Consider the following 22,211-nt stretch of genomic DNA (forward strand, 5'->3'; position numbering starts at 1 on the left):
TTCTCAGCAGAGAGGCTCCTGAGACTGAAAAGCTGGAGAAGTCTGTGGGTCGTGTCTTCACCAACATACCTCTTGGTGCCTCCACCTGTCATGCATGTGGCTGTCACCTCTCTCCAGCTGCTCATCTTGGGTGCCCAAGGGGATCCCAGAGCGGACGCCGGGCGGCAGATGGGCCCCTGAGCTGCGATCGCAGCAAGCACGTGGCACAAAGCATGCAAATAGTCTTTTTTACACCCCACCCCACCCAAGAAAAATACAAAAGAGAAAGTCCCACGTCTTGGCTCCCGGTCCTCAGACACGCAGGGAGTGTGCTGCTTCTCTCCTGCCACCGTCCGGTCCCTCTCGTCTCCGTCTCATCCGCGGGGCTGGTTCCTCCTCAAATAGGCAGTATGTGCTGTGTGCTGGATCCCAGCAAACAGTGGGGATGAGTAACCAGCCAGCGCATGGAGGCCAAATACCGGGCAGCGTCCATGAGATTAAACCCCATCCATCATTCTTCGTGCTTTTCACATCTGAGGTGGGCTGACAGTGGGGAGACCTGGGGGCTTCCCTCCAAGTTCGTGCTTTGGGGGCGCAGGGACGTCACCGTCCTGTCCTCCTGTGGGAGGGGGGAGCAGCGTGAGAGTGGAGGCCTCCAGGGGGCCAGCCTCCGCCTGCGCAGCGCCCTGGCCTGTTTTATTTCTTCTGCACTGTAAAGGGAACAGTCACGGCAGAACAGAGCTCGTTTGGAGGATTTGGGGTTTTGTTTCCAGGCAGGAAATGGCACCAGGGTCGTCTGATTGGGGTCTCTCGGTGGAAATGAGCTCCCACCTGCGACAAGGCATGGGTTCACGGCGCCACGCGACCCCCAAACAGAGAACCATCGAGGCCTGAATTTTTTAAACAATTCCCTTTGCCAATTTGAGTTCAGTAGTGGTCATTTGCCGTCGACAGTTATGGTGAGCGTGACAAGCGGCGGGGGGCAGAGGGGACTGAGGCACATAGAGGGTCCTCCCGAGCTAATGCCCATGCAGGCGGGCCCCTGCCCCACAGAGAGCACGCAACGCACTTCATTTCCGACACTTGCACAGTGGGGGCCGTGGATTTTGAAGCCGGGCGGCCTGATTACACACCTGAGCTCGTCTTCCCTCTCCAAAGTGGCCAAGGTTGCCCATGACCCCACCGCTGAATCCCAGGCTTTCTGCCCCAGGTTGAACCCCCATGTTCTATAACTCAGTGCCTCCTTTAAGGCCCGGGCCTGGAATCGTATTGAAATGCAGATTCTGATTCAGTGGCTCTGGGCCGGGGCCTGAGTCTCTGCATTTCTGACAAATTCCTGGTGTCATCAGCCACTGGAGTAGTGAAGTCTAGGGGAAAAGCTTAGACTGACCAGTGCAAGAGTCAGAGAGGCTTGGGGGGGCTTCGCAAGGCGGGTACGTGCAGGTAGGGAAATGGACAAAGCACCCCACAGAGCCCAGACACGCGGAGCTGCGCCGGCCGTTGAGCAGCTGAGAGTCACCCTTGAAAATGGTGCCCCTGCGGGGTTCACTTCCCTGGGCCAGCTCTGGGGCTCACAAGAGTTACTGCCAGACTTCCACCACGTGCGTTGGTTATGTCTGGTCTGTGCTGGCCGTCCCAACAGGAATGCTTGCAGGGCAGGCCCACCATTCACCAAGTGGCATCACAACCATGATCTTCGGTGACGCTCACAAAACTCAGCCAGACACGACACTGGCCCAGGCCGCAAGGCTCTCAGAGCGGAGACCGGAGCTGGCCACCTCTGCTTCCCAGGCCCCCGGCTCTTCCCACACCCTTTCCTAATGATCCGGGCATAAGGCAAGGCAGAAGCCAGTCCCACTCGACTGGGCCCTGCCGGGGATGGGGTCGCTTCTCAGAGAGGATCAGCCCGTGTCCCCCACAGGCTCTTACCCCATTCCCACCGCCCCCTCCCCAGGGAGCTGGGCTGCACCCTTCCGTGGTCCTCACCCCAAGCAAGCTGGCTCGCTCAGCTCCATGTGGCTGGGCCTCACCTGCGAAATTGACGGTCACGGCCACAACGATGATGATGATCCCCATGATGATGAAGGTGATGCTGAGCAGCCGGGCCAGGCGGCCCAGCCTCCGGGCCCCATCCAGGTCCCCTTGCTGCACACTACTTCGGGACTGCAGAGAGACGGTGGCAGAGACCTCGGGAAGGCTGTTCCCAGCAGACCTGTGGGGGGCCCCCTGCCTGTGCCTCCCGAACCCACCCAGCCCCCACCACAGCCCACATTGCAGCACCCACCTTGGGGACGGGAAGCAGGCTTCTCCTGCAGAACTGGCCTGGATTCCCACACCCCTTGTGGGAACCCCCAACCGAGCCTGCCCCTCGCTGGAAGCAGAACCGAGCAATGCAGGGCACTTCCTCTCAGGACGGTGATGAGGCAGGTGGCAGGTGGAGACTGAGGGTGCGGGAGGATGGGCCGGGGCCAGGTCATGCTGAGCTGGCAGGAGCAGATAAGCCAGGTCTCCCTGGACCCCTGCCCAAGGCTCACTGCTACGGCCACACTAAGACGGCCCCTTGGCTTTTTCTGTGGCCTGAGGTGCCTGCCTCTTTTCCTCTGTGACCCCTCTTCCACAACAGGAAAAAAGTATAATTGATCCTACCTTCTCTCATTTCCCACCCAGGAACCACATCCCTATTCAAACAAGCCGACTTCCCAAATCACATCAGAAAGGCAGGCATCTTGGGCTTGAACTAGAGAGGCTGGGGTGTGTGGGGAGCCTCGCCGGGCTTCACAGGGGCCCATTTGATACTTTACTCTTTCTCAGTGAGCTCGGGTTTTCTCAGCCTTATTTAATTTGGTGAAAGCAGGTGGGTGAGTGTGGGGATGACCAGAAAGGATCTTGGGAGGTCCTGGAGTGGCTCGATAGGAGGTGTGTCCCAAGCATGTCCATGGAGGGTGCCACACCCCTGCCCGGGATGGTTCAGGAGTCAACCTGCTGGCCGGGGCTGGCCTGTGACCTCCAGACTCCTTCAGCTCTGGAACTCTCTGATGCTTCCTGGACTTCTAGAACAGCTACAGGCAGGAGTCCCCTAAAGGTGTGACTGCTTTCAAGGTCTAAGGCCACTTATTTGGTTATTTTATTTTCCAATTATTGGAGGCTCCTGAGTTCAGCATGGAAATGTAGTTGAGTCCCTTGATGATGGTGGTGGTGGTGGTGGTGATGATTTATTGAACACTTACTTTGTGCCGGACAGCTTGCTAAGGACAGTACCTGAATGATCTCTTTGAGTGATCTCACAATCCTGTGCGGTTGGCAGTGTTGTCCACTTTTAAAGAAGCTGAAGTTCAGGGAAGATACTTTTGCCTCTCTGTTCTCTTCATGAGGGCGCCACCCTCCCCCAGGTCCTGTCCTTTTCTCCTTGCAGAAACCTAACCAACCCCCTACCCCACCCCATGGCTCCCTATTCAAGCTCCTCCCAGGACAGAGCCACCTCCTGCCAGTGTTTGATGCCATCAGATTTGCTTTGCCTCAGATCTGCTCCTGGCCTTGTGCTCCTCGCCCACTTGCCCCATTACTGGTCACAGCCTGGAGTCCTCCCATTCGGTCACAATGCCTGTCCCATGCCGCCCGACCAGTAAGTTTCCTCTCCTGGTCAATTCCATTGCAGTCCTCCCCGGCTGCCTTGCACCTGCCCTGGGTCCGTGCCACTTCTCACTCAAGCCAGCACAACGGCCTCCTGAAGACCCAGCCCCCAGCTCTATGCTCTTCCTCTCCAGGCCACTCCCCACACCACCATTCCCCTCCACAGAGATTGATGCCGGGCCCTGTGCTAGGCCCCTGGCATGCGGTTGTGGGGCAGCATCAGAGAGCAGGTGGAGAGTTGGGAGCTGATGCTTGAGTTTAAGGAGATGATGGTGGCTTAGCCAGTGATCCTGCCCAGCATCTTCCATGGCCCCCCACTGTCCCCAGAACAAAGTCTGAACCCAGGTTAGCTTTGCCCTTCCAGATTTTATCCTTTACTCTTCTCTTCCACAACCTCTGGGCCCAGCCAGTCTGAACTCCTCTAGGGTCTGAACACCTGCCAGTGCAACTCTCCTGCCCGCCTTCCCGCTCCCCCTCAACCATCTATGACATCCTCTCCATCCTTCGAGGACTGCCTCCAACGTCACCCCCTCTGGGAAGCCCACCAAGACTCCTCCACCTCCACCAGCATAATAATAATAATAATCCTTAACCTTATTTAAACATCTACCTTGGACAAGGAACTGTGTTAAACCTTGCCATCCAGCAGAGCATTAGAGCATCCTAACACTCCTATGAGTTAGGGAGTGTTCTTAGGCCATTTTATAAATGAGAGGCTGGAGCACAGAGCATCATGTAGGTGTGAAAGAAGCAACTGGAGAAGGGAAGAAAGGCCAGGTCAGGAAGGGCGCTATCACAAAATGGAATCTGGATTTTGTCTTGTAGGCATTGTTGGGGGGGGGCGTGCTACAACTGGGTGAGACAAATAGAGGATTTCATCAAAACAGGAAAGAAAAAGATTCAGTCAGAGGAAGAAGCTGAAAAGACCAAGAAGTGATTGGTGCCCCAATGTCCCAGGGCAGCGGAGAGAGAGATCTGAACTTGAGCACAGGGATGAACTACAGGCAGCAGAGGAGAGAGCTGCCGTCCTTGGAGACTGGACAAATGTGGGTACAGGTCTCACACCTCAACAGGTCTGCAGGCAGGTCTGGGCAGAAAGTTGTGAGTGTCCATGCCTCTGGACCTCAGGGTGCCCAATGACAGTGGACGAGTGTCATCCATTGAGAGATTAAAGAGAAGGTGGGTCTCTGGCTTAAGGAGGGGCATGGGCAGGGGCTCAGGCAACAGCCCATCCTGAGACTCACAGGCACACCTGGACCTGGCAAGGACTCGACCGGGAGCAGGTGTAGCTGGGCAGCCTGGAAGGGAGCACAGGTTTTGGAGCCAGACCTCTTGGGGGCCTGTCCCCACCCTCCACAGCTGTCCCAGCTGCATGACCCCAGGTGAGAGGCTTCTTCTTTGTCTCTCCTCATCCTCAAATACAATCAGGTATGAGTTCCTGACCTTTCTAATGTCCCTCAGATCTGTCTGTACCTTTCCAGCCAACTCCACTGCCCTAGCCCACTCCCACGATAGATTTCATCTAGAGACTACACCAGCCTCCTCCTCACTAGTCTCTCTGCTCCAGCCTTGCCCCCAGCCGACCTCTTCTCAACAGCCAAGGTCAGGTCTTTAAGCCATAAGCCTGGTCATATGACACCCCATAAAATGGATACATTTTTTAAATTAATTTTTTCTGTTTCTTTTTTTAATTTTTAAAAAAAAATTTAAGTAGGCTCCATGCCCAATATGGAGCTTGAACTCATGACCCTGAGATTAAGATTAAGGTCGCATTCTCAACCAACTGAGCCAGCCACATGCCCCGAAAGGGACACATTTTTATGCCTCAGTGCTTTTTCGTGGACTGCTCTCTCTGCTGGAATGCCTTTCCTCATTACCGTGTTGCTACCTCCGTAGCTCTTCTCACCCTTCAAGAGTCACCTCCAGTAAAACTTCCCTTGGTGCCCACAAGCAATTAATCAGCCCCTCCTTGGGGCTCCCGTAGCATCTTAAACCATGCTCTTTTCCTCCCTTCCCACTTTGTGTCATTAGTTCTTTTGTCAGTCTCTTGCCCTAGACTTGAAGACAGGGACCGCACAGCCTCAAGCTTGGTGTCCCTCTTATGTAACCTAGGGACTGGCCCTAAGAAGCGTTCAGTAAGTATTTGAGGAAGTAAAGAATGAAAGAAGAGAAAAAGAATGAGAGGAGAGTCTGTTTTCTAACCACTGAACTTAGCCAGTGGAATGCTCCAAGTTAATAGAAGATTCATGAATGAAATAAAGGCAATGGGTCCCACAGGAAAGATATCTGTTATCTGGGTTTTGGCCCCACCCATTAACCCATGCCACCTCCGGCTCTCTGCATGGCCAGCCCAGGTCACTGAACGAAGGACTTCAACACCAAGGCAACACCTTCCTCTTGGGAGGAAGCGGAGGCAACATACAGAAAAGCTTCAGGAATTTCCAGGAAGTTCTGCGTTAGAAATTCTGGGGCTACCTTGAATCATTACCAAGAGACTCATTCTCGGATGTGAGGGCGATCTGGCTGCGACATCTGTCACCCCATTGATCGCCAGGGTTGATTCGGCTGATCTGGCTGGCTAGGCGGGTGTCCCCTTCCTCCCTCACCGCTCCATGTGCGTCCCTCCCGAAGCTGCGCGCTCAGTCGAAGAGGATGACCTTCCCCGATAGAGGAGGACCGTTCTTCGGTCAAGGGTATACGAGTAGCTGCGCTCCCCTGCTAGAACCTCCAAACAAGCTCTCAAGGACCAAGAGACTCATTCTCAGCTGTAAGCATGGCATGCGGTGGAGGGCCACAGGGCTGGAGATGAGTCCTGCTCCTCACTTGCCAGAGAAATCATTGTGCATTGGGCAGGACATTGGTTCAGGACCGTGGAGAGAGGTGCACGTGTCATTGCTTGGGTATGAGAGGTGGGGAGGGGAAGCAAGAGAGGGAGAGATGAATTTTTCAGTCATCTAAACCCAATCCCTCTTCTTTATCCACAGAGCCATGAGCCTATGCATCCCAGTCACGCATGTTCCTTTGAGCCTGAGAGACAGCGTTGAGGGAGATGCACTGGTAAAGACCGAATGAGCAGGGCAGACCTGACTGCACCTGCTTTGTTGGATCATACACTTTATCTGTCATACGCCGTCCAATGTAAACCTCACAACCCTTCTTTAAGTCTTAGTTTTCTGATCTGTAAAATGAAGTCAATAGCTGCCTTGAAGAGTAGAGCCCTACTTTTACATATAGAAGTTGCTTGCCACCAGCTGGCACTCGTTTCTGAAGTCCCCGCATTAGTTTCCAAGTGAAAAACCCATCCCTGGACCTCAGGGATGGAAGAAGACCCTTCATTACTTTTTATGAGTAAATTACCAGCTGCATTTCAAACCCCACTTAGTGGCATCCTCTTCCCTTTATACAAAATGGCTCAAGTTGAAGACACAATGATAATTGCAGTGATGGTTGTAATGACTGTGAATTAATAGATCATTTGTGATTGCAATGGTTGTGGGAATGGTAAGGGAGAAAATGAATTCGGGTTAATAGGCCAGTGAAGAAAGGCACTGAAAAGAGTCTGAGAGCTGGTAGGGGGTGGGGAGGGAAGTGGATGGGGTAAGGAAGGTGCTGGAGAGAGCTGCCAGGGGATGAAACCAGCCAGGGGAGGGTGGTAACAGAACTTATCAGGAAAGAGTTTCTTCCCCCCATGAGGCTCTGGTCAAGCCCTAGCAGATCTGTGGAGAACTGAAAAGATGTGATCAGCTGCTCGATGATCAGCTATTTGTCCTTCCACAGAGATCAAGCAAATCCGGGCAGGTCAAAGCCAAGGGATGTGCCTCCTCATGCCCCCTTCACGTCCCTCTCTCTACAACAATGCAATTCTTTCTGGAATGCCCTGATTACAGGGTTAACTTCAGTTGCTGGAGAGTGGGGAGGCATGGGGGGGCGTGGTCCTGGGGAAGGAGTCAGGGCAGCTGCCATGTGGTGGGTGGGAGTGGGAGTGGTTGGGGATGCTTAGGACCTGGAGATAGCAACTGTTTGCCAACCCATTCAGAAGTATGTCAATATTCTCAGCCACATGTCTGGGTGCCAGCCAATCATCAGTGCTGGCTGGGTGGGGCTCAGTGCTCCCGCTGGGTGAATGCATAAATGCATGAAAGGGAGCCTGCAGCAGGTCAGTTAAATAACCAGGTCATCCAGAATGCCTGAGAAAGGAGGTGTTGAGCCACTCTGGACCTCTTTCACACTCCTGCATGGGGTAGGAGGAAAGACAGAGAAGGGGCTGCTCAGAGGCTTCCACCAAAACCACAGACAGGGCTGCCCCTCCCCCCGCAATAGTGTCACGAGGGCTGACACTCCAGTCTCCCCCAAACTGGCTAAAGTCAGAATTGCTTGTCCACTGGGGATCTGCCCTTTCCTCTGACATTACAGTGTTTCATTTAGCGTTAATGATAACAGTAACCACTGCCATTTTCTATGTGGCAGGCTCTGTGCTAGGTGTTTTCACACATATTAACCCAGTTAATCCTCCGGACAGATTTATGGGGTTGACGGTCTTATTACACCTATTTTATAGATGAGAGAACTGAGGCTATAGAAGGCGGTTGAGGGATTTGGACATGGTCTCATGGCCTGGGAAGCACACCCAGGTCTATCTGATGCTGGTTTAAGCACTGTTGTCAGCTGAAGGCCTGGGGTCCAGCTCCCCTTGTGGACAGGAGACCTTGCTGGCATTGAGGAACATGGCCTTTTCTCAGCCTGACCCAGGAGTAGAATGGATGAAGCCAGGTGCCCTGGCCACCTCGGGAGGCTCAAGGGAGGCTGCAGTGCTGAGCAAGGCTGGGTCTGGATACCTGGGATCCCAGCCCCTCGGGTTGAGCTCCTGTCACAGCAGGCCCCTGTCTGAGTCACAGTGGGAAGGACGCTGCTGGTCCATTAGTCTCCCACCGGTGGAGTCAATAGGGGTGGGGAAGGACAGCGGGTGGGAGGGGGGAGAGTGGAGAGAAAGAGGGAAGAAAGGGGATTCTTCCCTCCCTGAACAAATGCCCCAAAGGTTTGGCTTTCCTGGGAGGGACACACCATCCTTGTCCCCAGAGGTAGATGCAGGGCGGGGTCATGGAGACAACACTAGATTCAGCATCCGGCTGACATGCCTCTTACCAGTTGTGTGACCATGGGCAAGGCACTGCTCAAGTTGCCTCATGTGTTAAATGAGAATAATTAGCCCTTAACACAGGGCTTCCTCAGGCTCCTTCTTCCTGGCTTCTCGTGGTTCTCTTTGGAAATTCATTTCCACAGCTATACTCACCCTCGCCACCACCCCACACGGCCCCTCTGCTGAAATCTCAGCCCCTGGTGTCTCTCTCACGCCTCTCTCACACGGCATCTGTCCTTCGACGTCTTTGAGCCTCAACCTGTGACCCCTCCCTCTCCTCCAAGGTCATCACAATCTTCCCAGCCTCACTCCCTCCCAGTCCAGCCTGATCCTTGAGTGTGCCACCTCTGCCCCCCTCACCAGCATCATTCTGTGCCACTGGGTCTGCCCTCATGGCAACTCTGCCATCCCCAGCCTCGGGTGGGCCCAATGTCCCATCTGTGACTCCATACCTATAGCTGGAGAAAAAATGCACCACCACGCAGACTGATAACAACTCAGACCCATGGTCTCCAGCCTCAGCAGAGCCCTCAGGCCATTGACCTCTCTGTTCCTTGTCACCTCTCCTCTCCCCTGTCACCAGGCCCTTCTTTTTTTTTTTTTTTTTTTTTTTTTAAAGATTTTTTATTTATTTATTCATGAGAGACAGAGAGAGAGAGAGAGGCAGAGGGAGAAGCAGGCTCCCAAGGAGCAGGGAGCCCGATGTGGGACTCGATCCCAGGACCCTGGGATCATGACCTGAGCCGAAGGCAGACGCTTAACCATCTGAGCCACCCAGGCGCCCCACCAGGCCCTTCTTTCTCAGCAAATGGCCTTGCCCTCCACATCCCTGCTGGCATGGAGCCCATACAGCATGAGCCAACTCCTTTTCCTTTGAGTATTTTTATCTGCTTCTGCCCTCATGGCCTTTCCTGCAGGCTCCCGGGGACGGGGTCCTTCTTCGGGATCCCATCTCTTCATGAAACTCATCAGTCACCTCTCTCCTTTTTGCCTAACCCTGTCCATCACCAGGGTAACTGGGGGTCAGTAAATGGCCCAGCCAGTGGACACTCCCATCTTTATTGGACCTGACCTCTGCACTGCATTTGACCATCCCTCCTCCTTTCAAACTCACTCCTCCCTGGGCGTCTCCCCCTCTCTTCTATTTAGCCTCCCACCCCCCCAAAATATTCTTTTCAAAACTCCTTCCTGGGGCGCCTGGGTGGCTCAGTTGTTAAGCATCTGCCTTCGGCTCAAGTCATGATCCTTGCTCGGCGGGAAGCCTGCTTCTCCCTCTCCCACTCCCCCTGCTTGTGTTCCTGCTCTGGCTATCTCTCTCTCTCTCCGTCAAATTAATAAATAAAATCTTAAAAAAAAAAAAAAAAACTCTTTCCTGTCCACTTCCTTCTGCCCACCCCTTAACTGCCGCAGTCCCCAGCGCTGTCTTAGAGACAGCTCTATCTTGGAGTTGGATAATCAGGAGTGTGAAGAAAGTGCTGTTATTTTCTCTTCAACAATTCTTTCATCGGTGCCCTCCTTCCTAAGCCACTGCTTGGTCCATGCCTTCATCAGCCCACCTGGACTGTCTCAAAAGCCTACTATGGGGTCTCCCTACTCCCAGTCCTGCCAGGTCAGCTCATTTCCCACAGTGCAGTTGGGTGTTGCTTTTAAAATTTGAACAGACCACATCATGTCTCTGCTTAAAATTTTTCAGGGGCTCCTCAGAGCCACTGGGATAAAACTTAAATTCCTAGAGCGGGTCCCTGCCCACCTCCTTCCATCACCATAACCTTGCATCCTTTGGCCATGTCAAACAGACCATGTCATCCATCCTCCCAAATGCCTAGCATGGCGCCTCATTGGTAAAAGAGGCATATTCATTCAAGGGGGACCTAATCATTCTCTACCATTTAGTTGCCTCCAAACAAGCAACTTGCCAGTCAAGTGAATGATTCACTGAGTAAATAAATAAATGTTCTGTGTTAACAACTCTTAGGTTTCCAGAAACCCTATCTGCCCCTTGCCAGGGCCTTGGTCCAGACCTCTTCATCTCTCACCTAGTGTTCCTGCAAAGGTTCCTTCTCCCAACTGCCAGGCTCAGAGAGCCTCCTTTCACCCCTCCTCTTACCCTGCACCAACCTGCTCCACCAAAATGGAAACCTGACCACACCTTTCTTTGTCTCCGGGCCCTGTGATGTAAATGCCGGGTGAAGCTTGCTGCTGGTCCCAAAGGACAACACGCTGTATGATTCCACCGGTATGAACTGTCCAGAAGAGGCAAATCCATAGAGACAGAAAGATTACTGGTTTGTTAGGTCTGAGAGGGATCAAGGGAGAGATGGGGTGATAAAAAAAAAAAAGGATGGGCTTTTCTGGAGATGAGGAAAATGTTCTACAACTGACTATGGTTATGGTTGCATGGATCTGTGAAGATACTAAAAATCTTTGAATTGTACACTTTGAACAGGTGAATTGTATGATATGTGTATTATATGTCAAAGCTCTAAGAAAACCCCAAAAAACTCATGATGGCTTCCCACCCCCGGCCAGGGAGACACTCAGGTCCCACTCAATTATTGCTAAGGTGTAAGAGCACTTGCTCTTCAGCCCTTCGTGCAGCTCATCTCACTTCACCCCCACACAGCTCTCTAATGTAGGTGTTATGTGACACCCATTTTGCAGATGGGAATACTGAGAAGAGAGATTTCAGTGACTTGCCCAAGGCCCCACGATATGCTGAGGTTTTGTCTAGCATGAGCACTTCTTGCAATGGGTTATAGGATCTGTTTACAAGTTTTTCCCCACCGGACTGGAGGCTCCTGGGAACTGGTGATGGGGTCTGGCTTTGGCTTAGCACCGGATTCCCTGCCCCTGACCCAGTGGCCTCTGGAACTGACTCGGGAACCTGAGAAGGCTGTAGAAATGCCCTGGGGGTGGGCTCAGTGGTCTCACAGTCTTGGATGCAGGCGCCTTTGACAAAGGCAGCGTCTACCCAGCCTGCACCCTGCCGCCCCCACAAGGAGATGGATTCCAGCAACTGTTCTCTCCTGGCCCCTCTGTGGCTTCCCTCCCTGAAGCCTGTCTCCCCTCCTGGGGCTTCTCCCTGTAACCAAGAGGTTGGCCCTGCCCAGAACTCCCGGCTGCACCCCTGGGACCTGGTTCTGCCCCCAGCCACCCCCAAGTACAGCAGGCCGCACAGGAAACTCCTCAAAGACACGCCCCCCACCCCCGGCCCCTGCTCAGCCCTTGCTCTTGTGCCCATGCCAAGTCTCAGGAATGCCACCGGGCTCCCCTGATGTCCTGGCAGGGGGAGCTAGATTTGATGGGGGGTCAGGGAAGGCATCCCTGGCTGGACACTGGGCCTTCGTGAAGTGGAAGGAGGTGTTTGAGGAGACAGGGGCTTTCTCAGAGGACAGCCCGGGGGCAGCAGGAGTGACCACAGCTCCTGAGGACTCGGTGATAGATGACTCAGCAGGGGAGTCACTCCAGAGGGAAGCAGACAGCATCTCCCCACCCTGTCCCCCAGCCCTGACCAGCCTGGGGCTGGGGGTTTACTATTCCCACTTTCTATTTACCTTCTGGAAGCCATTGCCTGCCCAGTCTCTCCCTCTCACCACCCCCCCCGCCTCCCTCTTCTTCCTGGACCTCGAAAGTCACTTGCCAACATCTATGGACATTTCTGTGGATCTTGTATAAGTAGTTCTATCCAAATGGCTTGGTTTGGGGACAACCTAAGACTGTTTACTAGGAAGCCTACAGGACAAGTGTGTGAGAAGAAAAGACTAGCCCACATGCTCCTCCTTGGCAGGGCCAGCCATGTCCTCTGACACACATTTTTCACCCACGGCCCAGACCTCCCTACCCTAAAAACAGACTAAAGACAGATGCTGAAATCAGTGTGACACCAAGTCCAGAGGGCCCCAGCAAAAACAGCCTCCCCTCCCCAAAGGGGCAGCCTCGGGGGAGCCAGGCCCCAGGGCCCCCGGCGCATGGCAGGGAAGCCACGACCGGCTCTTGGAAACCAGAGTTGGCAAAGGCCATCGGAATACCCAGGGGGCCCGGGGTGAGGGGTGGGGTCGGCTGGATCCCCTCCCGAGAACTCGGGGTCCTGAGCCCCCACGCTGGACAAACCTCTACTGACGCACAGCCCTGCTCAGGATGACTCCTCAGGACACCCCCCTGCAGAAGGCAAGCCCCCCAACTTGCCTGCCTTCCTGCAGTGTAGAGTTTGGCTCCAGGTGGCTCCCTGGGTCCCCTCCCTAGCAGGGATGTGTGCAAAGTCGAGCTGTGACACCGAAGAGCAGAGAAGAGGGAAGACCGCAAACAGAAGGTCTCCTGGCCCTGGCCCCCTCTCCAACGGGGGCAGTAGGCCCGGTGAGAAAGGGAGTCTGCCCCAGCCCCCAGCCCCGAGCCCCGAGCCCCGAGCCCCCAGCTCTCTCTTCCTTGTGCCCTGAGCAGAGGATCTGGCGTCTGCCCGGGGAACACACCTGCTGAGCCCTGGAACAGAGAGCAGCACTTACCATGATGGAAAAGATGAGGGGGATGAGGTTGAGGGGCCACACGGGGCAGAAGCAGGAGGCGATGGCAAGGATGAGGTAATCTTTGGGGACTTCTTGGTCCTGGGCAGAGGACGCAGTGGCAATGGAGGACGCCCGCCTAGAGCTGGCCCGAGAGGCCGACCAGGGGAGCGTGGCGTCCTGGCGCCCCTCGGATACCACCTTGAAGGGCAGGCCGTGGCCATTCTGCTCCAGGTCCAGGGCCCTCGAGAGGGACTTGGACAGCTTCAGTGGCTTGTCATCCTTGCCTTCCACCTTCGTGAGGAGCATCTCCATCTCCGGCAGGTCCAGGGGTAAGGCGGTGCCTGGCTCTTGGGCTGAGGGAAACTGAGGCTGCAACGGGTTGGCCATGTTGGCTTGGGCCTTGGGTTGCTCCAGCTTCAGGCTGAGATGATCGGCTCCAGAGAGAGCTCAGCACACCATTCCTCTGCCCAGACTGGGGGCCGACAGGCCAGGGGCAGAAGCGTCCCCCAGGGGAGCAAGGGCTACCCGGGAGCTGGCCAGGGTCGGCTTCTCCGGACCAGCTGACTTCGGAGGCTGAGGCAGGCCCGATGCCCCCGCGGAGCTTCGGGAAGCTGGAGCCTTCAGCTCTGTTCAAGTTTGAGGCCAACTTTGCTGGTGCTGCTGACAGCAGAGATGGGCGGGGAAGTAACAGAAAGCAGCTCCAAGAGCAGAGCGAAGACGCTCCTCTCCCGGGTGAGGCTTAGGCTAAGTCAGAGAGAGAGAGAGTACACCACACAGCCTCCCTCCCCCCACCCTCCTCAGAGATGCTTTTCCTTTTCAATTCCCCACTCCCCTGAGAACTGCCGAGCAGCGAGCAGCGTAGTGCCTGGGCCCCAGCCCAGCCCAGCCCAGCCCAGAGGGACTTGGGTGGGCCTCTCATTTCCACTGCAGCCACAGAAGTTGCCTCTCTGGTCTGGGGGCTCCGGATGGGGGAAACAGACACAGTCGGTCACAGAGAGGTGTGTTTTCACCTGTCCTGGGCAATGGAGTCCTCTGCTTCTCTGCCCCTGGAGCAGGTCACACTTCCTCCTATCTCTGCCTTTCCTCCTCTCTGTCAGGGAACGCTGAGCCCTGGACCTACCCTAGGGCATCCCACCTCGACCCTGACCTCCAGCCCCCAGAGGTGTTCTGGCCACAGCCTGGCTCCTGGCTCCAGGAGGAGAGGGGGACTAAGCACCACCGGAGGATCCTGCCTCAATGGGTCTCTGAGCACCTCACCACGGGGTGTTAGGGAGGAAGTGTGGGCTCCATCTCATGCCTATCAGAGCTTTTCTGGGGTGTTTTTATTAATTTTTTTTAAAGATTGTATTTATTTATTTGAGAGAGAGAGCATGAGCAGGGGGAGGGACAGAGGGAGAAGCAGACTCCCCACTGAGCAGGGAGCCCGATGCGGGGCTCAATCCCAGGACCCTGGGATCATGGCTTGAGCCGAAGGCAGACGCTTAACCCACTGAGCCACCCAGGCGCCCCAGGGGTACTTTTAAAGAGCAGCAAAGATACTTCTGTTCAGGAGTTCCCTGGAGGCAGACGCCAGCTCCGAGGGACCTCAGTCCTGGTCACCTGTCCTCTCTGATTCTTGCTGTCTCTCTTCACTCCCTCTCCTGTCTTCTCCCTGTTTCAGCCTCCTCCTCTATGCTCCATGTCTCCTCTGTGTCCTTGATCTCTCTCTCCTTACAGTGTTTCGGAAGCATGCCCTGGAACCAGTGGGTGTGTGCATGTGTGTGTGCTGGGGGTGGGGGGCGGCGGTGGAAGAGGGTAGAGGAAGGAATCTAAACCCCTAGGGTAATGCAGGATGGAGGGGGCAGGCAGAGGTGGGATGGGGCCTCAGAGGTTGTGAGTTTCAGATCCTCTGATATTCCAGATGGGAAAACTGAGGCCGGAAATGGAGGGACACTCCTCTCAACCAGACGTCAGTCCCTTGTCCAGGTCCGGGGACCGGTTTGGAGCCCGATGAGCCATTGCAGTGGAAAGAAATAGCTTTGGTTGGTGTGTCACCCTGGCTTCAGAAGCGCTGCTTCCACCAAGGGCTGTGACCAGGCGGCTGCGAGAGGGAAGAACAGACCACAGACAGAGGGAAGAGCCACCTGCTAGGGGCTCAGGGGGAGTCTGGGGAGCTGAAAAGGCACCTGGAGGCTAATAAGTTTCGACAATAGTGTGTGGCTTCAGCACAAATTGTCAAGTTTGGTAAATTTGACTATATTAAATTAAGAATTTTCGCTCCAGGGGCGCCTGGGTGGTTCAGCCATTAAGCGTCTGCCTTTAGCTCAGGTTGTGATCCCAGGGTCCTGGAATCGAGCCCCACGTCAGGCTCCCTGCTCAGCGGGAAGCCTGCTTCTCCCTCTCCCACTCCCCCTGCTTGTGTTCCCTCTCTCACTGTGTCTCTCTCCGTCAAATAAATAAATAAAATCTTAAAAAAATTAAAAAAATAAAAAAAAGAATTTTCGCTCCATAAAGGAAACCCATTGTTGTTTGCAAAATGCAGGCCTCCAGGGTAGGCAGTGAGAGAGAGAGAAAAAAAGAGAGAAAGTAGGGACTCATCTCGGTTCTGAAAGGAGGCTCTTCCTCCCCCAGGCCAGGGGTGGAGCAGGAGAGTGAGCTGGGCTTCCCTGCCCAGGAACTTCCAAAATATGCTAATGTCTTTTTAAACAGGAGACCTCCTGCCGAGGGTGGGAAGTTCGGGGCCTCCATAGGGCCTACAGCTGCCCAGCCCAAAGATTCCATAGCCTCTGGCCAAAGGAGCCCCTGAAATATAGCTGGTTTAAATTGAAATGGCTGTAAGTATAAAACACACTAGATTTTGAATACTTAGTACAAAAAGGAATGTAAAATGTCTCATGAATACCGTGTACATTGATTACATACTCAAGTGATAGTATTGTTGATACACTGAGCTGAATAAAACATTATTAAAATTCATGTCACCTCTGTCTCTTCACTTTTTAAAAATATGCCTAGAAAATTAAAAATTAAAAACAGGGGTTGTATTACGCTTCTATTGGGCAGTGCTGGCCTAGAGCAGAATGAACCCGACATAAAGGGGTCTTTTTGACGTAATAAAAATCCTAAGAGAAAAAGAAAAAGCCAAGAAGTCCCCAGGGTGGCTGGTGACTGTGAGGTGGTAGGGTGGGCTGGTTTTCGGGGTCCGGGGTGGGGGCAGGCTTCTCTGGCCAATGTGCGCGGCTGGGCTCACGGTGCCACCTGGTGGCCTGGTAGTGAGAAGGGGAATGACCAGAGGTGGGGTTGGGGGTCCAGGAAGGGGAGAGGCGGGGAGGAGCCTCAGGTTTGGGCTCAGGGCTGGTAAGCCCAGCCCAGCCAGTTGCCCTGGCTTCAGCCTGCGGGTGCTGCCTCCCCACGCCCCCCCACTCCCAACTGGGGTCTTCAACGGAGGCCCATGGGCCATACTCATCATGCAAAATGGGTCTGGTCTGCACAGTGTTAATTCAATATGTGCTTTAAAAAAATCCATTTCACATAGACGTGGAGCTTCAGACTTTTAACATGAAGATCTGGGAACTCTGGGCCCATTTTCTGCAGAACAGCGAGCTGCTGGGCCAGCTGCAGCCTTCAGAAGGGGGCATGGAGCTCCTCCACCTTCACGAGGCCTGCCTGCCTTGGGTGGGGGGGGGGGGGGTTGAACTGTGAGCCCCTGCAGCTAGACAGATGGATTAGCCTTTCTGTTCCCATGCTGTCCGGCCTGGCTGCTGACGAAAGTCACTTCCTTCTCTCCCTCACCTCCTGGCTTGGCTGTGAGGTCCTGGATGGGGCCACTGGGCCTCCGGCTCCCTTGCCCAGGGTCTGGCCCAGTTACGGCTGGCTGGCTGAACCAGAGGAAGATGAAGACACCAACCAAGTGCCCAGAGTGTGTCCACATAGACACTAATTCCTACCTCTGCCTGCCCTGGGCTCGGCTCACCCCGCACCAGGGGCAGATGCCTCCTTCTGGAATCTGCGCACACGTGCGCGCGCACACACACACACACACACACACACACTGTAAGAAAAACTTGATGTAATCCTGCTCCTATCAGCAAGCACCTGGGTTTCACATCCGGTGAGGTGGCGTCCCTCCTAAGGAATCCCCTCGGGATATTTTGTCCTTGCTGTCCTTGCTCAAAACATTTCCCTACACCTCTTTGGAAGGTGCTCTGGGGAGACAAATCTTTCACCTTTAGAAAGCAATTATGAAGAACCTAAAAGATACTAACTCTGTTTGCATCCCTCCAAATTCTCTTAGGGTATGTTCATGTACCTACATGTCTGTCTCCAGTTATAATCAGTGGGCACAGACCATTTTGTGATCTGCTCTGCTAACTCACGATGTTCACTCTGTTAGAACTCCAGAGTCGGCTTTGCCACGCCTCTACGGTTGGGCATTCGTATTATTGCAAATCCTTCCCTGTGCCGTGCCTCTGGGACTGCCTTTTTGCAAATCTGCTTTTCTTTTTTGGATTACTCCCTTGGAGTCTTTTTAATGTGATTTTGCCAATTTTTTCCTACCAGAAAAGGAACAGAGACACAGGACAACTAGCAAATCTATAAATGTACCCTTTTCTCCACACCCCTGACAACATCAGTCCTATTTTTGCTGGTACGTCTCCTTCATTGCTAGACAGACAAGGTACTGCTCCCTGGGACGGAGACAACGAGGATAAGGGAAGGGGTTAGAAGGCGCAAACTTCCTAAGGGAAGCCAAGAGACCGTGTGTATTGGAGCCCTTCGTGAGCTAAGAAGCTGCTGCAAGCATCTGTCATTCTTCTCTGCCCCCTCTCCTTCGAGGCTATTCCAGTGGACCGTCCCTATCAACCTTAGAGATATAGGATTTCTGTCTTTAGGTACACCAGTCCTTCATATCTTTTTTTAAAAAATATATTTATTTATTTATTTATTTGAGAGAGAGAGAGAGAGAGAGAGAGAGCATGAGCTGAGGGAGGGGCAGAGGGAGAGGGAGGGAGAGAATCTCCAGCAGATTCAAGGTATTCTGGCCCAGGAGACCCTAATGTGTTGGGGAGTACCTGTTAGGTCGATCCATACACATATGCACACACAAATATTCACACATCCACACATCTATATAAATACTCACATGATGTGTGTATGTCAGAAAACCTTTATGACAAAAAAAAGAAAACCTCTTTGAGGGGCACCTGGGTGGCTCAGTCTGTTAATCATCTGCCTTCGGCTCAGGTCATGATCCCAGGGTCCTGGGATCGAGCCCCGCATTGAGCTCCTTGCTCAGCGGGGAGTCTATTTCTCCTTCTCCTTTTGCCCCTCCCCCTACTTGTGCTCTCTCTCTCTCTCTCTCTCTCTCTCTCTCGCTCACTCGCTCATTCCCTCAAATAAATAAAGTCTTAAAAGAAAAACCTCTTTGAATACTAGGCAAACACCTAACAGCATGCAAATATACACATGTGTGCACTCAAACACATGGTCCTGATAAGAGAATAACTAGTGTGTTGTGGACTTCCGTTTATAAAACACCTTCCCGGGCATTCTCTCTTTATAACAACCTTGTGAATAGAATATGTCTCAATAGCTTCCACTCAGTGAGTGCTCACAGGGCCAGGCACTACACTAAGTGCTTGAAATGCATTCTCTCATTTCTCTGTGCAACAGCCTATGACGTAAGTCCATATTTTAGCTCATTATACAGGGCGGAACACCAAGGCTCAAAGCCCTTAGGTCATTTGCCCAAGGTCACTCAGCTGGAAAGTGAAGAGACTAAGTACTTTCACATCCATCCCTCCGACCTCACACATCTCCTGCACACTCGAGCTTCCACCTGTAGGGGGCGCCCTCACCATGCCTGAGCGGCGCGGGCCACCGAGCCAGATCGCTCACCTTTTTCTATCCTGGAACTTAAAAAGTAGGACTTGCTGGTCATTTTATTATGTTTCCAGGGCATAAAAACCTGGAGCTGAAGCGAGGCAGAAGCTCTGTCCAAACTGGTCATAAGATTATAATAATATACAAACAGTAACAATTGAAGGAACACCTTCTCATTGCCACAAACTGTATCTTATGAACGAATGTTAACCCTCCCAGCCACCCTGAGATGGAATCATCTGGGTCAGCGGTGAGGAACTAGAGGTTTAGAGAGGCTAAGATAGGCCATGGGTCACACAGGGAGTGAGTGGCTGAGCAGAGGTTGGACCCAGGCCAGTGTGGCTCTTTCCTTTCCATCATCAAAGAGCGGCCCCGCCTCTCCACAGATGGAAGGCTCAGTGGGCAGGCCTGGGGCCAGATTCCCACATTTTGTTCCTGCTTGGACCCTGTGACTCCTCTGCCCAGAGTCAAAGCTTTCCTGGGATCTGTGCTGCAGACACTTGCCCTGTGAAATAGGAACCCTAACACCTGTGGGCTAGGGACAGGATGCCAAGCGTGCCAGCCAGTGTCTTGCTTGCAGAAAGCAGAGATATCTTTAATTATGGCATTGAACCTCACCTTGACTGTTTGGGGGACCCCTCACTCATCTCTGGGTCTACAGGCATCTCTCCAGCTTCCGTGATGTCCCCCATTCTGAGCTGGGTAACTTTTCTTCCTGCGGCTGGCAAGTGTCCAGCTCTCCAAGGAGACCAGAGAGCCCTCAGCCCTCCCCTGGCACATCTGGGTTCTCAGCCCAGCCAGCAGCAGCTGCAGCAGCAGCCCGTCAGCAAGAGTGGGGCCAGAGATTAGCTCGGGAGTGCTCAGCTTAGATGCAAAAGCTCTCCAGACCTCTCTGAGAAGGCTGGTGGTGCCTCCCACTTTCTTGGCAGACTTGGCCTGAGGCCCTCATTCCCTTAACCTCTTCCCCATAATCTTTCCCGATTCCCTGTCTGCTCCTCATCATAGAGGCCCTGGCTGCACTGGACCCCTTTTCCCTGGGAGCTCCATGCACCCACGCTCAGGGTCCAGGTGGGACTTACTGGCCTCCAGGCCCTGGTCTGCCCGAGCCTTCCTTTCCTGAGACTGGCCCAGACTCTACTTCCATTGCAGCCCTCAGAGTGGCTCACTGCAGGGTGTCCTGTCCAGAGATGAGATGGACTGCATCCTGAGTCTCTTGGTGCCGCTCCCCCTCTTCAAATAATGTCCTCTCCCACAGTGCTCCTCACAATGCTCAACCACACCTGGGGGCTTGCCATGAATCAATGCCCCAGGTACCTATCTGTGGGCATCAGGCCCTTGGCCTGACATTCCACGGTGAGCTCCCAGACCTCAGGCCTTCCTGCCACCCTGAGCCACTGGGCCCAGTGGACACCTGATAGCAGACAGAGATAATAGCTTTTCTGTTTTTATTTAGCTCCTTCTGTTGCCTCTCTCAGATCACAGACTTGGGGTATGGGCACGGGCAGGGGATGTGGATGCCACACTATCATCAGACCACACCGGGCGTCACCCACACTCCCACATACAAGTCCCCCTGTCCAAAAGCCCCCTTTCTCCTAAAAAACAGCAAGAGAACATAGGGCTCAAAGGCACAGAAATGCGAAGTTTACTTTCCAAGAAGAGTCCATCAAGTCCAAATGGAAGAAAGAGCCCCAGCACGATCCTTGCTCCTTGCCCAGAGCCGCCACCCCTGGTTGGGATCGGGACGGCGGAGAGGGGTGCTGGGGAGTGCAGCCCTGGGCTCGAGTTCCTTCCCAACTGCCAAGGCTGCTTCCTCTCTCTATCAGGCCTTGGCCATTCAGTTTTTCTCGGTCCAGGACGTTTTTTAGTAGTCTTCCCTTTTGTAGCCCTCCTGCCATTGGTTCCTCCCCGGCCGGCCTCCCTCCAGGCGCACCGGGTCGCTCCGGGGCCAGTCAGCAGTGCTGGAAGCCCAGCCCGGGGCCCGCACGCAGGTGCCCCCGCGGCCAGGCGAAGGGAGCCCCGGGACCTCGGCGCCAGCTTCCCGTGGACGCCTGGGCCGCGCCCGGAGCCTCGGCCACCGCCCCGGGCCGTCCCAGGGGCGTGTGCGGGGAGCACGAGGCGCAGCGCGGCGCGAAGGGGCCGGCGGGCGGCGGGGCGGGCGGCGGCGGGCTGGAGCCCGCATCCCCGCTGCCCCCCGCGCGCGCGGCCTGGCCGTGGCACTCCAGGTGCCCGCAGGGCCAGCGGGGCGCGGGGCTGGCGCGCAGGACCAGGGAGAGCGCCGCGATGCGGTGGATGGCCCTGCGCAGCGTGGCGATCTTGGAGAGCCTCTTGCCGCCCAGGTCGTGCCGCAGCGCCCGGCGGAGCGCGTTGAAGGCCTCGTTGTAGTCCAGGATGCGCTTGCGCTCCCGCACGTTGGCCGCCATGCGCCGCGCCTTGGAGCGCACCGGCCGGGCGCGCTTCCTGCCGCCCGCCGCCTCCTCGGCCTCGCCGTTCTCCCTCAGCACCTCAAAGCTCCTCCCGGCCTCCAGGCAAGAGCCCCCCAAGTCCTCGGAGGAGCCCTCGGCCCCCTTGAGGCCTCTGAGGCCTCCTGGCGCGCCTCGGTGCATGGCCTTCCCCGGGCCTTGCTGCCCCGGCTCTGGCTCACTGGGCTGACAGTCCACGTTCTGAGCGTTGACTCCCGCAGGCTGGACACTCCCCGGACGGGCCCTCTCTAGCTGGGCTTTATGGCACCACGTGGCTCTCCACCCTTCCCATCCATCCATCTCCCTCCTCCTGCTTTATTACCTGCCTCCAGGTAAGCTGGCGAGGGAGGAACCGAGAGGAAGGAAACAACGAAGGGAGGAAGCATGCAGATTCTTGTACAAGGGGACCAGACGGGCAGCCCGGCCACGCCCGGGGCAGTGCTCCAGCCGCCAGGGACAACTGGCTCTGCCTCACTCCAGGGCCTCTCTCTGGCGACCAGATTGGACATTCTACCTGCAGACCCCAAATACAGTGCCAAATGTGGCCCCCGGGCAGGAGTGCTGATGGGGTACCGGAGGGTCACAGGGCCAGTTGAGTGTGTGTCACAAACCTTGAAAGTTCTTGTCAAGGCCTGTGAACAA

At 54.8% G+C, this 22,211-nt stretch overlaps 2 protein-coding genes across 2 annotated transcripts; both read right to left on the reverse strand.

Moving 5' to 3' along the window:
- Positions 1-506: 506 nt before the first annotated feature.
- On the reverse strand, positions 507-13,908 carry TRARG1 (trafficking regulator of GLUT4 (SLC2A4) 1). The gene is made up of 3 exons (XM_032429258.1): positions 13,246-13,908; positions 2,010-2,142; positions 507-598 (listed from the first exon to the last, which is right to left on the reverse strand). The coding sequence occupies exons 1-3, from the start codon at positions 13,630-13,632 to the stop codon at positions 507-509; spliced, it is 612 nt and encodes a 203-aa protein (XP_032285149.1). The 5' UTR covers positions 13,633-13,908.
- Positions 13,909-21,059: 7,151 nt separating this feature from the next.
- Positions 21,060-21,713, reverse strand: BHLHA9 (basic helix-loop-helix family member a9). Its single transcript, XM_032429259.1, has one exon. The coding sequence runs from the start codon at positions 21,711-21,713 to the stop codon at positions 21,060-21,062; it is 654 nt and encodes a 217-aa protein (XP_032285150.1).
- Between the last annotated feature and the right edge of the window lie 498 nt (positions 21,714-22,211).

The sequence above is a fragment of the Phoca vitulina genome, unplaced genomic scaffold, assembly GCF_004348235.1.
Source record: "Phoca vitulina isolate PV1807 unplaced genomic scaffold, GSC_HSeal_1.0 scaffold40, whole genome shotgun sequence".
NCBI lineage: Eukaryota > Metazoa > Chordata > Mammalia > Carnivora > Phocidae > Phoca > Phoca vitulina.

Excerpts from the sequence above, each read along its gene's own strand:
- TRARG1 (XM_032429258.1), bottom strand. The coding sequence starts at position 13,632 with ATGGCCAACCCGTTGCAGCCTCAGTTTCCCTCAGCCCAAGAGCCAGGC. Across the intron at positions 2,143-13,245 it reads CCCTCATCTTTTCCATCATG|TCCCGAAGTAGTGTGCAGCA; the intron begins GTAAGTGCTGCT and ends GTCTCTCTGCAG. Across the intron at positions 599-2,009 it reads CGTGACCGTCAATTTCGCAG|GAGGACAGGACGGTGACGTC; the intron begins GTGAGGCCCAGC and ends CCCCTCCCACAG.
- BHLHA9 (XM_032429259.1), bottom strand. The coding sequence starts at position 21,713 with ATGCACCGAGGCGCGCCAGGAGGCCTCAGAGGCCTCAAGGGGGCCGAG.